We start from the raw sequence: 15694 nt of genomic DNA on the forward strand, positions 1-15694 counted from the left end.
TGTCTTCTAATTTCCATGAAATCAATAAAATAAAGATAAAACAGAGTTTTTATGTGATTTTATTTTTCAGACCAAATCACATTAGTGGTAAGCAGAATAATTAAAACACTTTATAGTTGTTAGATGCAGACACAATCCAATATACATGTTTTGCATGTTTGCAAGTGTTTAGTGAGGGAGGGCATGTCATTAATTCATGCACCAACAGTAAAGGTAAAGCAACAGGCGGAGGGTAAAAGCATCAATAATAATAATAACATGAGGGAGTGCAAATTCCCTGTTTACTGTTTAATCTCCATGATTCCATGTCCTGGCCTGCGCTTCTTCGCACTGCAGATGTTACAAAACTGCACCCCAGGAATCTAAAAAGGGAAAGAGGGAAGTTAAGAAGTCTCAATATATCACAGCAAAGTCATATGTGAGATTCTCAGATTAGATCAAATAATACCAGGGTAAAAGATAATGATGTAAAAGTTAACACCTAAAGAAAAAGGAATATGATGTGTTGTGTAAAGAGAGACACAGATTGAAGTGAAGTTACTCACTGCTCCTGAGGATGGCAAACATTCCTTGTGAAACATGTGTCTGCAGTGAAACACCACCACACTGAAGGGCTTGGCCATGTCTGAAACAAAGATGTAACTAGCATGAATATCTTTCAAATACAATACAATGAAATACTTGGACAACTCGATGGTAAACCCACCTGATGGTAGTATTGCAGCATGGCAGGATTCACAAATGTTCTCCTCTGAAAAGGAAAAGCAAAACTAATATGAGTACAGTTTAAAAAAGGGACATCATCTCTGCTGCTTCTGCATAAACACAGAGAAAAATGTCACCCACCGTCGACCCGGACTCCTCTCATCTGTGTTCGGTGCATCTTCTGGAGCAGAGAGAGGGAGTCGGCCACCAGGATCTTCTTACATCCTTCCCTCAGAAGAATCTTAGAAATGGGAAAACAAACGCTGGTTAGGAAGAAAACAGCACTAATTAACACTTAACATAAATCAATTCTCAAAATGTCTTTCTGTTGAAATCACCCTTATTGCTAGAGGGATACATTATTTCTAACTGGAGCTACTGAAGTTAGTTACATTAGAATATCCCTCAACATAGCGTCATGCTTATTTAATCCCTTATAAGTGTATACATGTAGTAAAAACAATATTCTGTGTACTAAAAATGTTAAATGTTTTGCTTCACTTAGATTGATCCTCCAGGATGGCATATAAGCAATCTTAAAAGTCTCTTAAGTATTAATGTGACCACAAACTGACTATATTGATGCCTGTTATGTCACATTTAAGCAATTATTGAGTTTTAATTAATTAATTTGACCACTACATGTGCATTAAATAATGTGTTGCTGCTTTGAAATCTCTCTTTATCTATTCATCCTTTTTAATGTATTATTTCAACTGGATAAAAGCTACACTAAGAAGTATGACCAGTGTTAATGGCTGTATTACTAATTACATTTCAAGGGGGAAAAAAGTATATTATGTAACAGAAACAAGTCTAACCTGTAGATTGTAGTCCTGGAGGATTTTTACGAGTGAATCCCTGAGGTTTGGGATCTCCATGCCCTCCTTTATGCGATGGATGAGCAGGATGGGATCCACATGAGTACCAATGTTGTTAAGGAGGCCAGTGATGAACGCTGGGGAGAGACAGAAGACATGAAAGAGTGAAAATGACAAAGAATTACGGAATGAAAACACATGTTCGGTGGGGATGAGACTGCATCATACGTGGTTTGTCTATAGAGTAAGAGATGAGATCCTCCCAGAGCTCAGCGTCGTCCTGCTCCTTGGCAAACTCTATGGCTTTATCCACATCCTCCAGCTCCTCCATGATCATCTGCAGAGCCCGCCTGCAGTTCCCCATCCTGCCTGCGAGCCAACATGCTAGGTTAGCTTCCTTTTTAATCATTTCAGAACACATACAATATGAGAAAACTTGAACTAAGACTTACTGAGCAGGAAGACAGTCTCCTCTACAAAGTTCCTCTGCTGACAAATCTCGAGAGCCTGACAAAAAAAGACAACAAATATTCATGTCTTGTAGATTTTGGAAACTTGAATTGAGCATATGGATGTACGACTCGTACCTTTTCAAGAGGACAGTGCGTGCTATCTCTCAGGAATGGTAAAAGATTAGGTCGGTCATATTCAGCGTACAGGCCGATCTGTCTCTCGTGGTATTTTTGGCCTTTGTGGTGGTCCCGCTTGAACAGTTTATGGAGGTACTGTGGGGAAAAGAAGAGTCAAATCACTTCTGAATTACATTGGGAGAGTTAATAGGATTTTATTTAAAGAGTTCTCCACTCACCACATGCAGAAGCTCTGGCCTGTCTGCCAGTTCTTCCACCACCCTGTCTGTCTAGAAGCAGAGAGAAGAGAAACAGGATCAGTGTGTCGCACATTTTCATCACGAGTAAGAAAAGACAGAGACATGTACGCTTACCGATAACTTGTCTTCATTGTCGAGAAGCATGTCAACTGCTTTCTGGAAATACAATTATAGAGAATGTATTACTCAAACATCGAATTTATGATTTAAAAAAAGTTAAATAATGCCAATAAAATGCCAAAATGTACGTGTTTTCAGGCTGTACCTCTTTGTCAAAGTCCATGAGGAGCACGATCTTGTCCTCGATGGAGGAGAACAGGTTGTGTTTGTGGATCAGCTGGTAAACGTCTTTGTGCCTCAGCCTCAGGTAGATTTCTAAGGCTTTGTCGTACCGCTGGTCGTACGTGTACCTGCAAAAGCATGAAAGAACAACACAATTCTTCATCAAATTTGACTTTTTTTGTATCTGTCAGCATTCATTTAAGCATTACTCTGTGAATCAAACAGATGCATATAGACACATATTGTGCAACACAGCCTTTAAATACACAAACATTGATTTAAAAACCCAGACTACTGTAGATCTTACAGTTTTAGGAAAAAAACAGATAATTGACACTAATTTCCTTATAAATGTGTATGAAATGATGCACCCAATATCAACCTTTAGACTTTGTTGTAATATTAGACAACTTTTGTTTGAATGTGTACTTCAATAATGATTCAGTTGGTTGAGTTATTCATGTGGTAAGATCGCTCACAGTTCAGCCAGCGTGGTGAGAAGGGTTCTGTTGGTGGGGTCTTCCTTCAGGTGATCGGAGACCGTCTGAACGATGGCCATGTTGTTATAAAGCTCTCCAGGCCACTCCCGGATCAGGGTGGCAAAACCCTTTTTGGATAGCACAGGAAGTGACGATTAACATGTGGATTAACACTGAATGTGTAACAGCATGGCAATAGTATTATGGGACAAAGTACCTCGTAGTCCGTTTTGAGAAATTCATGCAGGATCATTTCATAGATGGCTGGTCTGAGACGTAGGTCCCCTCGGGGTAAATACTGGCTGATGGCCTGAAATCGGAGAGAAGTGATTGATATGAGATTGATACTATGAGAACGTCGCAACTTATAGAGGTTGCATCACAATTTATGGAAATTCCTACCTTCAACTGCCCGATGGTCTTGAACCTGTATACTTCATTTTCCCATAAGTCCATGTTTTTTCCAAGAACCTTCTGACACTTCCTGAATAAAAGAAGCACATCAATCATTCAGATCTAACTAGACGACTATTTTATTATCAGTGAATATGCCGGGGCTGTAGAGTCACATAGATGAATAAGGAATGTTGTACATCACACAACAATACTATATCGTCTTTGCGGTCAAAAGTTTAAAAAATAAATAAATTAAAGATCAATTTAGTAGTTAAACTTCTGACTAAAGTTAGTAAGTGAACCTTGAGTTAGGATTATTTTCTCAATCCGTTTGTGTTGAATTTGTGTTGCACATGTATTACAGTAATTACAAATAAAAAGACATATTTTCTATTCAGTAACCGAGGTGAAAAGACATTTGGATTATGTTGAGGTTGCACGGTTTCCTACTCTAATATAAGGTAACTGCACAAGTGATATCTTTTGTTGAACCCTTACAATAGAACGTTTCTGTAATATACATGAAGACCCAAGAGATGTAAAAAAAGACACACTTTATTGTTTTCAAATATATCCCACACACACATTCACTCACAGTACTGCTTGTCACTGGATAAACATCCCTGTGCAGAGGTTAAACGTACCTCGCAGCGCTGTCATAGTCTCCTTTCTCCACCAGGTGATTGATGTAGGCCATCCCGATCTTCTGAACGTCGTGCCTCTTGATGTTTTTGAAGCTGATCTCTGCAGCCATCAGTGCCTCCTGTCACAGTGAAACCACGGAAGCAGGACTCACAGTTAAACTCCATAATTGCAGACAGTAACCTTTGGGCAACATTCATAAAATTCATCAACACAAGCCTCATATTTCTTCTTTTCAAGCAGCCAATCGATATGGTCATCCTGGTCCCGCTCCTTGGCCACGACGATGTCTTTGGGACTGATGATGTAGAAGAGCGACTCTCCCTCAGAATGCTCTGTTAATACAAAGAAATACATTTATGCCTCGGAGTATTGGGCATTATGGCTGACATTTGATGGCGGATGTTTAATGAAATCACAGCGGAGGAAAAGGTCGCGTGACATTTCTCTGAGGGCTGTTTTTATGGTCTCACCGAGGCGGTAGTCTCTGCACTCGTTCTCTTTGAAGTTGCGCACGGTCAGCGCGTCTGAAGAGATCTCCTCGCAGGTCTCAGGGAGGGGCTGGATGATGTCGAGACGAGGGCGCGCACGGAACTCCTCATCCTGCACAAAGAATGGGTAAACACTTTTATACCTTATTTTACCCTTATGAATATATACTGTATATGTAAGAGAAGGATATTTACCATTTGATCAGAGTTCTCCTTCACAAAGTACAGGGTGACCAGCTGATCCGCCAGCGGGGCCAGGCCACTGATGAAGAACTCCGTCTCAAACGCAGACACTGTTTGAAAGCCAAACAAAAGAGGGTCAAAGACACTATGGTATATGATAGTTAATAGTGCATTGAAGCTATCTATATTTATCGCCGTGTACAACAAATCCCAGCTTTTTTTGCAAAAAATAAGCCTTTTTTCTTTTTTGCCTGCACCACTAAAGTTTGCTACAATTTAGACATTAACACAAAATCGGAATGTCTAGTGTTTCTTTATATTCACTTCTGTATGATATTTTTATTAAAATGTCCTTTGTATCCCTTATAACAGGCAGACGAAGTGTCAGGAATCGAGATTATTCACACTTTTATTGTATATCTCGTATATATTTTGTTGAAATAGTTGGTTTCTTGTTATTTTATCTATTTGTTTTTAACACAAAGTTTATCTCATCTATTCTTTATATTTGTTGCATTTCATTTTAATACTGTAGTTGCCTGTATTGACGATAATTGTTCTATAAATAAAGTGCATTATCAGATGTTTTATTATAATGTTACAGTATATTGTTTTACCTATTTCCACATAGCGGCTAGGCAGATCTCTCATTTCCGTAGCATTCCGCTCTTTTACAACACAAATCTGACGAGAAAAGAGAGAATTACAGAACGTTTTAAACGGTGAAATATCTAGTGACTGTCATGAATCAAATGGCAAAGTCCCAAACCTTAATGGAAGTACCCCAGCCAACAATAAGAGTGCTATTGTTCTTCCAGCACAGGCTGCAGGGGTACATGTCGGGCCTCAGGCTGACATTATCCCGCAGCACGTTAGTGATCCGCTGTTTGGTTCCAATATCATAGATTTTCACTCCCTAAAAGAAATAAGAAAATGTAACATTATACACATAAAATATTGCACTTCTATTGGAGGCATGTGACTGATCACTCACCACATTGTTGGCCCAGGCAATGAGGTTAGCTCTCCACTGGATGTTGGTGATTGAGCCCTCGCCCTCATGCAGAACGGACATCTTCCAGCGATTCAACCAGTTCCTTTCATACAGAAGCAGCTTCCAGAGAGAAAACAGGAACACATTCAATAGTGTCCAAGTATTAAGGGTGCAGTTGTGCAGCCTGGCCTACAGAGGGCAGTAGATGAACAGCCAATAGATGTGTCGAAGAACAGAGTTAAACAGCTTCATAGATGTAACTTAAACTGGAGGCAACTTTCTTTTTCACACGAAGGCTAAACCAGATTTTGGTCTTTATATGAAGATCTTAATTCCACTTCAGAGCATTTAGGCACAGAGACAATGAAGAGAAATTGCTTCTTTGACTTACTCTAAGTGCATTAGCTTCACATTCAGTGGTGGAAGAAGTCATTTTACAGTCTAATACGGTCATATGCAAGTAGAATATGACATGAAAGCTATAAAGAAAAAGGGGGAAAACTTGATGCATTAACAATCATGATTTCATCCATCCTTATTCCTCTCCTCGTAACAGCTTCTTTAAATGTGTTGCGGTGTGATGTGGTAAGTATAGAAACAACTATAATGTGGAGTGTTGTTTTCAACCACAATGCAATGTGGTATCAAGCAGTACTATTTCCTCAATTGCAGTTTAAAATGTGGGCCTGCTATTGTACGAAGCCTGTCATTCACATTCCCTGCATTGTTACTGTCCTCACTATAAACTCATAAAAACATGTGCATAATATTACCAAGGATGCAGGGAGAAGGTTGTGTAGGCCTCTTTAATTCAGCGGTTGGGCGATGTTAATAAACAGTTTGCTCTACAAAGAGATGATATGACAAAAGAACTGTGGAGACAAAATTGAATTTCCTTTGACAGGATGTGGCTCCCGTTGAGGCTTATTGATTTTCATCACAGGCACATTGTGAAGGCCTTCGCAACTTAGAACTGAGAGGAATCAGCGGCAATTGAAAGAAAATGGCAAAGTAACACTAACAATGGGGTTTAAAAAGAAAAAAAGAAAGTTGTTTTCTCTCACCCCTGTTCTATAAATGTCAGTATACTATATTTATGGATGTTTTTTTTGCGATGACGCTACTACAACACGGTTTATAGTTGTGTGTACATGTAATATTTGGTGGTGTTACTTCAACAATTAAACTACTAATCTAATGTGTAAGATAGTTTTCACCTGCGATAAATCTTCCAGAGGACTTTAAGGAAAGAGATCACTGCATGTGCCTGAAAATCTAAGACTATGTACCCTCTGGATAATGACATCTACTTGCCGTGCTTGTGAAGCATTGCCTTTCAAACACTGTTGAGCGAACAGCACTTTGTGAAAATGGGCAGCTCTCCGGAGAGCACTCCAGCGAAGAGACAGAAAAACTAAGAGCCTTTCACACCAGACAAAGACCTGTGCATTGCCGTGAGCCGCGCCAAAGTGAGAAGGTTTGCGGACCCCGGACACAATCAGGAAGAATTATTGTGGCAGGAAATGGGCTAAAACTGAATATAATGGCAGCACGAGTGAAAAAGCACTACTCAAACCTACCTTGTTTCCCCCGGTGACAAACTGTTTGTAGTTTGATCTGGTGAACTGAGGGTGTAATGCCACTACCTGAAAAACAGTACGCGAGTCACATATGTGTCAACAAATGTGTTTTTTACATGGAACAAATGCATGACATCAAAGTTTTGATATCAACTTACTTTGATGGGACAGTCAAAGTTCTCATGGAAGCCCTCTCTTGTATAGAGACCAAACACCTGAACCTGAAACAAAGATGAGACAGCAGAATGGCAGGCAAAAGGTGAATAACTCAACATTTCAGCTTTAATTGCTGCCTCTGACACTATCAGAGGCCAGCGGGGGGAATTGTAGTCAGAAAAAAGGCCTTGATTGGCTCCCTTCTTCTCCGCTGGGTCACCAATTAGTGGACAAGTTGATTCTTCGGACCCCGCAGGGTTTAGAAACTCAACCACAGCCTCCACAACAAACCCTAATGTACCTTTAAAGTACATGACACCCAGTTTCTCTTCATCCGAGGGCCCCAAAAAAGTAGAAAAGGTAGAGGAATAATACAAAACTCTGATGCAATCTCCTTTTCCGAGGCGCACCAGCGATTAAGGATTAAGTTAGATTTTCCAAGGATTAACATCCAACTGAATTGGTGGAGGGCAAACAATTGCTGTAGATTTTAATTGTCAGCTCTACTTTTTTCGTGCGACAAGATCTTGTTTTTGCCACCAGGGTGCTGGGAGTAAGGGGGAGGGTGATATCAGAGAGCATATCTTGACTGCGAAATCTATGAAGGATGGTGGTAATGATGAGAAGAGACAAGATAACAGCAAGGTGGAGAACATGGAGGGGGTATCCATTGACTGCTGACTGACAGCTCGACGGATACAAGCGTTACCCTTAACTATTCAAAAATAAATGCGAGTTTTTATAAATTCACGCATCGTGAGGAAAAACGTGTGTAGATATGGAGAAGATAAAACTTCAGGTTACTGCTCCTGCCTTTCTGGAAAAAAAACATAAGTTCCACATCATTAGCATAAAGTTGAACACTGATAGGGTGAGTTTTAGAAGAATCTGAGGATGAATTATGAAAGATAAGAGATTTTTTTTCGATTCAGGCCCAAGGATCAGTAACCAGCGGTGATGAGCGGAGAGATCTCACCTTTCCATCCTCGGAGCAGATGCCCACATGCTCTCCACTTTCATCCAGACTGATCTGGTTGATCTTCACTGAACTCTGCGGAGACACAATATCATGGCATCTTGGGTGAATATCTTTGAGGCTGGCCAAATGTTGCTGGCTGACATTTTACTCCATAAAAGGGAAATGCCAGAAAAAGCAAAAACAATGAGTATATAATGGATGCACAGTCCTGTATGTGTCAATGCAAAGAGCGTGGCATTAACACTGCAAGGTTAGAGGGTCCCAATTCACTGCTGATGCTTTTAAAGTTTACACATTCATGACACTTTAGATAAAAGGATCAACCAAATGGCATAAATTATAGCAAATGCTACTTGAAAAACACCACTAAAGGGTTAAATGTGCATCTCTGTTGATAAAAGGAGGAAACGTTTTTCTTAGCGTATATTTGACTATTTCTCCAGTGCTCTAGGATCATCTGGGTATTTGGTACGCATGTTAAATCCTTTTCACAGAATTTTGGCCGTGACAAATCCATCACACAGAACCCAGCTGTGTCTCTTCTGTTCAGTGAAATAGCTTCCTTGTTTTTTTTCCAGGCAATAACTGATAACTGGCAGTAAGTTCCTCAGGTGAGTAGCACTCAAATCAATGTGCTCAGCAGGGTAACTGCAGTTAGAAGCACAAGTGCTGGTACATTAACGTCAAATGGCCCCTTTGTGCAGACCAAATCAGCCTTGATTGCGGATTTTCTTTTTTTGTTGGCAAATGAAATTATAGGTCAGAAGTCATTCCCTCCAGAAGTGAGGAGAAATGTATGGGGAGAGTCAGAAATCGGGGCTAAATCAGATACTCAAGATAATTGCTGGTTATAAATCCAGCACATACAAATGTCTGTCATGCATTAGGGATCTAATATCAAAGTCAAATGAAATGTGCTTCTGCTGTGCTTTAGAGAAACAGTTTGAATAATTTTTCCGCAATTTAGGAAATATACTACATTGGTTTCACATTAGATAGATACAACTCTCACATCAGTCTGAAAAATATTAGGCTACAGCCAGCAGTTTGTTAGCTTAGCTTAACAGGTAAGCTAACATTTGTTGATAAGCATAAACACAGAGTAAAGCTGAGGCTGATGGGAATTTGTTCTGCAGGTTGACATCTGTGTTGTAGCACTTGAGAAAAAGTCAGAATATCACAAGTCGTGTGCATTATTTACTGTTAAAACTATTAATAATATATCATATAATAACTCATTTAAGCACAATTGTTTCCGCATTGCTGAAAAGTTAATCATGTTTGCCAGTAGAGCTAATGCATTTCATCATCGTGATTCAAAAGATTTGATCATACTCACAATTTCAAATTTCTGTGTCACATTTCCCTGAATGTCCAGCAGGAAGACCTTTCCAAAATGGGTACCTAGGGCAAGAAACTGACAACAGATACATGTAAATTAAACCAGAAGACACATGGAACAAATTCAACACTTTGGAAAAAATACTGTAATGATGAAGGCTGTGGAAAGGGATAAAAAAAAAAAAAAATAGAAAAAAACTCCTGGAGCTGGAGCGACATAAGCAGAGTGGGGATTGGGTGGGCTTGGAGGCAAAACTGTGAAATTGCAGGGGTTGGAAAAGCCCTATTTATTAAAGCATACAGTGTGAAATGGCATTTTTTCCCCTCAAATTAAAATGCTTAAGCATAATAAATGCACTGTACATCTGACTTCTTCCCATGCTCCCCATGCAACCCAATCCCCTCCCTGCCCAGTAAGAAGCTATTATTTCTGCCGCGCAGCAACTGGTTTCTTTGCTTTGTGCTTCAGTGTGTATGTGTGTGTACATGAGTCCACTGGGACAAAAAAATTATAGAAACTGGGGGCTTTTGGCATTAGATTAAGTGTGTGTTCTTCCACCCCAGCCCCTGCTCCGTGCCCTCCTCCTAATCCCCCTCCCTTCCAGAGGAGCATGTGGATGTGCGGCGAGCCCACCATGCTTCAGTGCAGTCTATAATGAAATGCTTATATTTACAGGCACAGCTGAGCATGTCAGACAGAGCCCCTGCAATCTCCCCAAATAAAATAACCAAAAATAAATAAATAAAGAGTTCAACCTTGTGAGGCGGAGCGACTTTTAAAAAGGGATTTATCGGAATGGAATTGTTCAAATGAAATTCCGATTCAGACACTTAAAATATGAGGCAACATAAGGCAATATGTGCCGTCGTCGGTGGCTTTAAGGTTGTGGGAGTTACGAGGGCAGGTGTGACCGCACAGGTAGCTGGATGGTGGAAAGCACAGAAATCCCAGGGAAAAAAGTCAAGTCAGATCAAATCTAGAATTTCCGCAGAGCAATGTCTCTCACTGTGGCACGGTTGCTATTTTGAGGTTTAAATAAAAAAACAGGGACCAAATCCTCAAAGTGAAAAATCAATGAAAATCAATAGCGGTTAATAAAACATCAGGTGAGGAGACATAACTGGGTATGACTTTTTGCTCTGCTGTGGCGTACGTGTGTGCTGCCGGTGCCACAACGATTAAGCATCCTGCGAAGAGTGGCACTCTTAAAAAATATCTACGTCAGACCAACAGAGGAGAGGAGCGAAAAATATGTAAGAGCGGGAATAACAATGGCGACTTGAGAGGAAAAGCAGGGGGAAGGTGAGAAGAGAATGGGCTGTGCTGTGTACATAAACAATGTGAAATCTGGACTTGAGAGGTAAATGCCCTTGTGGCCGGTGGATTAGAACCTCTACCTTGTCATGGACGGTCATACAGCTGGCTGCGTCCTTCTGCAGGATTTCTGTCACCCCATTGGAGAGCCTCTCGTACTTCAGCTTGGGCTCCTCCTCGCTGTCCTCCTCCTGGTGGGGAAAGTAAGATAAGCTCCGTGTAAAACAGCACAGTGTCCTCCAACAAACACTGTAGTTGACAATGTTCTTTGACAAAAAACCTAGAAACTAAAATATAACAAAGTGTACGCCACAAGTCATAACAATTCTGTATTCAAATCTAAACTGTTCTGAAACAAGTGAGAATAAGTTCAACAAAGGGGTGGAAACAGGTCTTTATGCAATATATTTTCACCACAAGTCTTCATCTTCAAATCAATTATTTGTGTCCATCAGACAAAGTATAAAACTAAAAACGTAACCATTCAAAGCACCCAAGGTACATTTGTGATTTATGATCAAATCGGCCACAAAAACAATTGACATGACTTGAAATATTGTTTGTTTTTACATTTTGCCTAGAAGTATACATATGGCAATATAATTCATACCGATACACTTCCAACTTATCACATCATAATGCAATAAAGAAATAGCCTCGTCAAACACATCATCACTCATTCTTACATAATGATATAGTTTTGCTGATTATATTGGGTTGAAATTAGCCAGTTTTTGCAAACACTCAGAAAAATGATAGACCGCATTTATCTTTATTTAACTTGAACAAAAAAAACCATCCCCTCAATTTAGGGCTGAAACTAAACTGGTTTATTAATCTTTTAATTTTGTTCTTGATCGAACGCTTTGTGCATAAAATATCAGGAAATAATAATGCTACTGAAATGCAGGATAACCCCATTTTTCATGAGGCCATTCATCCCTAGTGACATACATGGATTTAGTCATTTCATAAAGCAAACCTAAGGTATTCTACTGTGTTACACCTTCCAGCCGGAGCCAGCATTTGTGGCCAGTCACAGCCTGAATATTACCCATAATTCAGTTTATAACCAATGCTGCACAGTGTGTGGCTGCCCAGAGGGTGCATCAACTCAAAACATTGTCTGCCATTATGTGCTACTGGGTTGGAGGTGGGGGCCGAGAGCGTGGAAAAAATGTTATTTTCAAAAACAATCCTTTCCCACTCAACAACGCCATATCCAGGCTATTTCCTGTGTATTCTGGTTGTGAGATTTCTGATTCGGGGGCATTTGTCACGGCTTTCAAAGGTGTATCAAACAACAAAGGCAAACTTCATCCTCAGAGAAATCCAACCAATCTTCAAACTTCTGCCATCTCCTGTAAGTTGCCTTTTGTTTCGTCAACTGGTAATGGGTTGGAACCATTTTTGCCATATTACATGCCGGTTGAAAGTTCAGATTAAATAGGCTGAACCAAAATGTCTTTCTACAATAAGGATACGATACTGCTTTCAAATACACAATGACTTCAGCATGAGAAAAGAAACAATCTTTAAAATAGTATCATCCCCCCATGTTTTTCTGTCTGAATATTAGGCAAAATCTAAATAAATGAGTAAAGACACTTGAAAAATGCAGGTAAAATAATGGGAATCTTACGCTATACCTTAACCTGATATTATCTCAAACACAGATTTAGGGAAACATGTTTGATAGTGCTGTTCTGGAGGCTTTTGTCGTCTTAAAATCTACCTAAGACACCTACATTTGCCTACCACATTTTGTGCATTTTAGGAACATATAGACATTTTGTGAGTAAATCATTTGTAATTTGCCCTGTTTTCAGTCAACTACAGACCATTTTAGCCATATGTTTTGCCTTTTGGAAGTTGATATACAACAAGCTGTACCATCTTTGGGTCCATATAAAAAAAATTTAAATACACAAGGACCAAACAAGATGTACATTAAGGCAGAACAGGAGGACATACCTTCCTAAATATTAGGAAAGAAAGAAATCCACAACTTCCAACTCAGCATGACTGATACACTTACAATATATAGGTTTCAAAAAAATTGAAAATAAAATAATAAAATATACTACACACCTTTCATAGCAAAGTTACACATTGTGTTTAATAAAACAGATAACACATTAAAAACACATATTAAATGAACTAAATGCGAAAATCTAAAAACACATAATAAAACTGATTTTTCTTCCTGATTCTCCAAACTCTCCAGTATACATTTGCAAAGTAAACCTGATTATTTTTGTTTCACTGCTTAAGTTAGGGCCAAAATGAGCAATAAGTCACTGTAGTATTTGTACGTGTCATCTGCTGCTAAGGGTTTGATCCACTGTACTCCGTCCAAAGAGACAATGAATGCTATTTCCTTGACAATGTGAGGCATCAAAACAAGAGTAACACCAACCAGGCTGATTGGTGTACATGTTAAAACAATTCAGACAATTCTGGCTCAATTACAAAGGTGGTCAGGAGTTGTCATTTCCTTTTAAGAACAAATTGTTATCTTGCTAATTTTGCTCTGTAATTAGCATTATATTGAGCATACAAGCCCTGCTTTGAATCCAAGTACAGCAGCAAGCTTCATTATTTTTGAAGTATTTTAGTAAGCAATCAGCTGTGTGCAGCTACTTGGAGGAGAGCCACAACCCCACAGTCCTTAATACTTAGTTCTACAGCACTAAACTCAGGTGCTCTCTCCATTTCCTTTTGCTCTCTCCTAACTGTTGTCTTCTGCAAGCCCTTGCTTGATATTTCATTCAATTCTCTGCTTCCTATAAAGACACCCCCCTTCCTGCTAGGCTGATGTATAAAGCTATATTTTATTTAGCCTACTTGTGATTTTCAGAAGCACAAGTGTACTGTAACATGCCAAAGCTCAGTCATAATATTGATGGATCTGGAGGGCTATATGTAATTCATGAGTGTTTGACACCTCTCAAAACCTGACAATGATCCGTACGGGATCAAGCTGGGTTGATAAAGTCTGGCTATGTATTGCAGTCCTTTCAGCAGGCAGCAAGCTTTAGTTGAGTTCAAAATCACCCATGCTTGACAGAACTATGCACACCCCTGTCATTGACGATATGCTGCTCTTGATGCATTTCTACATTGACATACTGGTGCAACTGCATGACATTTTTAGGGTTGGTTTTTTTGCCCTCTTACCACTAATATTATATTGAACCCCTCTCACTCTTTTTCTTTTTTTTTTGTAAGGAAAGGAAATGGTTGAAAGTGATGTTTCTTACCTCAGACTCATCTGTGAATTCCTCACTTTGTTTCCTGCCCTGGATGAAGAAACATTAGGATTGTGTTATTATATTAAAGCAGCAAATCATACAGTAAAAGTCTAATTTGATTTGAGAGTACATTAGAATACAACTGAACTCAAAACGAAATTAAGCAGCGCATTACAGCCATATATTAATTAGAAAAGACAACATATCAAATCAATGTAACGCTATCAAACCACAAATGTACCCTTTTTACAACATAGAAATGGCCAGAAAACGAGCTAAATAAAGGCAAAGTGTAGCTGACATTTGTCTCCGATCACAATTCGTATTTATGTTCATGCATACACGTATAAAACATCAACTTTAGCAAGCTAGCGTTAGCATGATATGCTTACCTGCTCCACTTCCGCCATCGTTATGAGCTATATATCCGAACAGAATATGAATAAAGTCTCAATACGTTGTCAGAGAATACATGTTAAGTCCACAAAACCTCAATTAGGTTAGCTTCATGTCAAACATATCCACTATACAACAAAGTGATGTTTGTTGTGGAAGCCTGCTCCCTCTGTCATAAGGAAAATCACATGACAGAGACAAAGCCGTGAAGCATTATGGGTATTGAAGTTGTTCTGGTAGACGTCAATCGTCGATAGTAGAGGAGGTGAGTGACACTAATTTACGACAGGTGTGTGTTTTTATGTGTTTTTAACGTGGTATATGTATTTGCCATAAGCATTCCTTCCTTTTTAACAAAGTTATTGCCTTTGTTTTATCATTTTTATTTTTATTTGAGCAGTTAACTAAGCTAGCACAATTCTGGAAACGTGACCGTTAGCTTATATTGTCTGTGGGATAAGTTTAAGGTCTTAAACTTTCAAAGTATTAAACTGCGCCTGCAACTGGTAGGTTATTAACCACACGTCATATCTTTATAGAGGTTTTATTACAGCTATTTAAACTATTTCATTGTGCCAAATTCAATAAATGACTGCTTGCTTAATTTACGCCCTCCAAACTTTTCCAACGAGGATACAACATTTCGAAGTAGCTATTTTTGTAGTAAAGTTAGTTTCATTAAGTTTTTTCATTATGGTACTACTTTTTCTTTTGAAAATATCTCATTAAAATACTATTTCCACATTCAACAACGTCATGGGTAATTCTTATGCATATTAAGTATGTTTAATTGTACTGTTAATGGTTTCGTACTTAAGAGGAGTTTAAATTCAGGACTTACATTTGTAATG

General features: G+C 39.1%; 1 protein-coding gene across 1 annotated transcript; it reads right to left on the reverse strand.

Moving 5' to 3' along the window:
- Positions 1 to 43: 43 nt before the first annotated feature.
- vps41 (VPS41 subunit of HOPS complex) lies at positions 44 to 15046 on the reverse strand. The gene is made up of 28 exons (XM_034145704.1): positions 14840 to 15046; positions 14457 to 14495; positions 11277 to 11384; positions 9877 to 9954; positions 8535 to 8609; positions 7561 to 7623; positions 7403 to 7468; positions 5823 to 5942; positions 5598 to 5744; positions 5446 to 5512; positions 4841 to 4938; positions 4628 to 4757; positions 4374 to 4489; positions 4157 to 4275; positions 3519 to 3600; positions 3334 to 3426; positions 3117 to 3244; positions 2621 to 2765; positions 2470 to 2511; positions 2335 to 2385; positions 2114 to 2251; positions 1979 to 2033; positions 1755 to 1895; positions 1527 to 1663; positions 847 to 946; positions 707 to 751; positions 546 to 625; positions 44 to 362 (listed from the first exon to the last, which is right to left on the reverse strand). The coding sequence occupies exons 1-28, from the start codon at positions 14855 to 14857 to the stop codon at positions 282 to 284; spliced, it is 2562 nt and encodes an 853-aa protein (XP_034001595.1). The 5' UTR covers positions 14858 to 15046; the 3' UTR covers positions 44 to 281.
- Between the last annotated feature and the right edge of the window lie 648 nt (positions 15047 to 15694).

The sequence above is a fragment of the Trematomus bernacchii genome, unplaced genomic scaffold (genome assembly GCF_902827165.1).
Source record: "Trematomus bernacchii unplaced genomic scaffold, fTreBer1.1, whole genome shotgun sequence".
Lineage (NCBI taxonomy): Eukaryota > Metazoa > Chordata > Actinopteri > Perciformes > Nototheniidae > Trematomus > Trematomus bernacchii.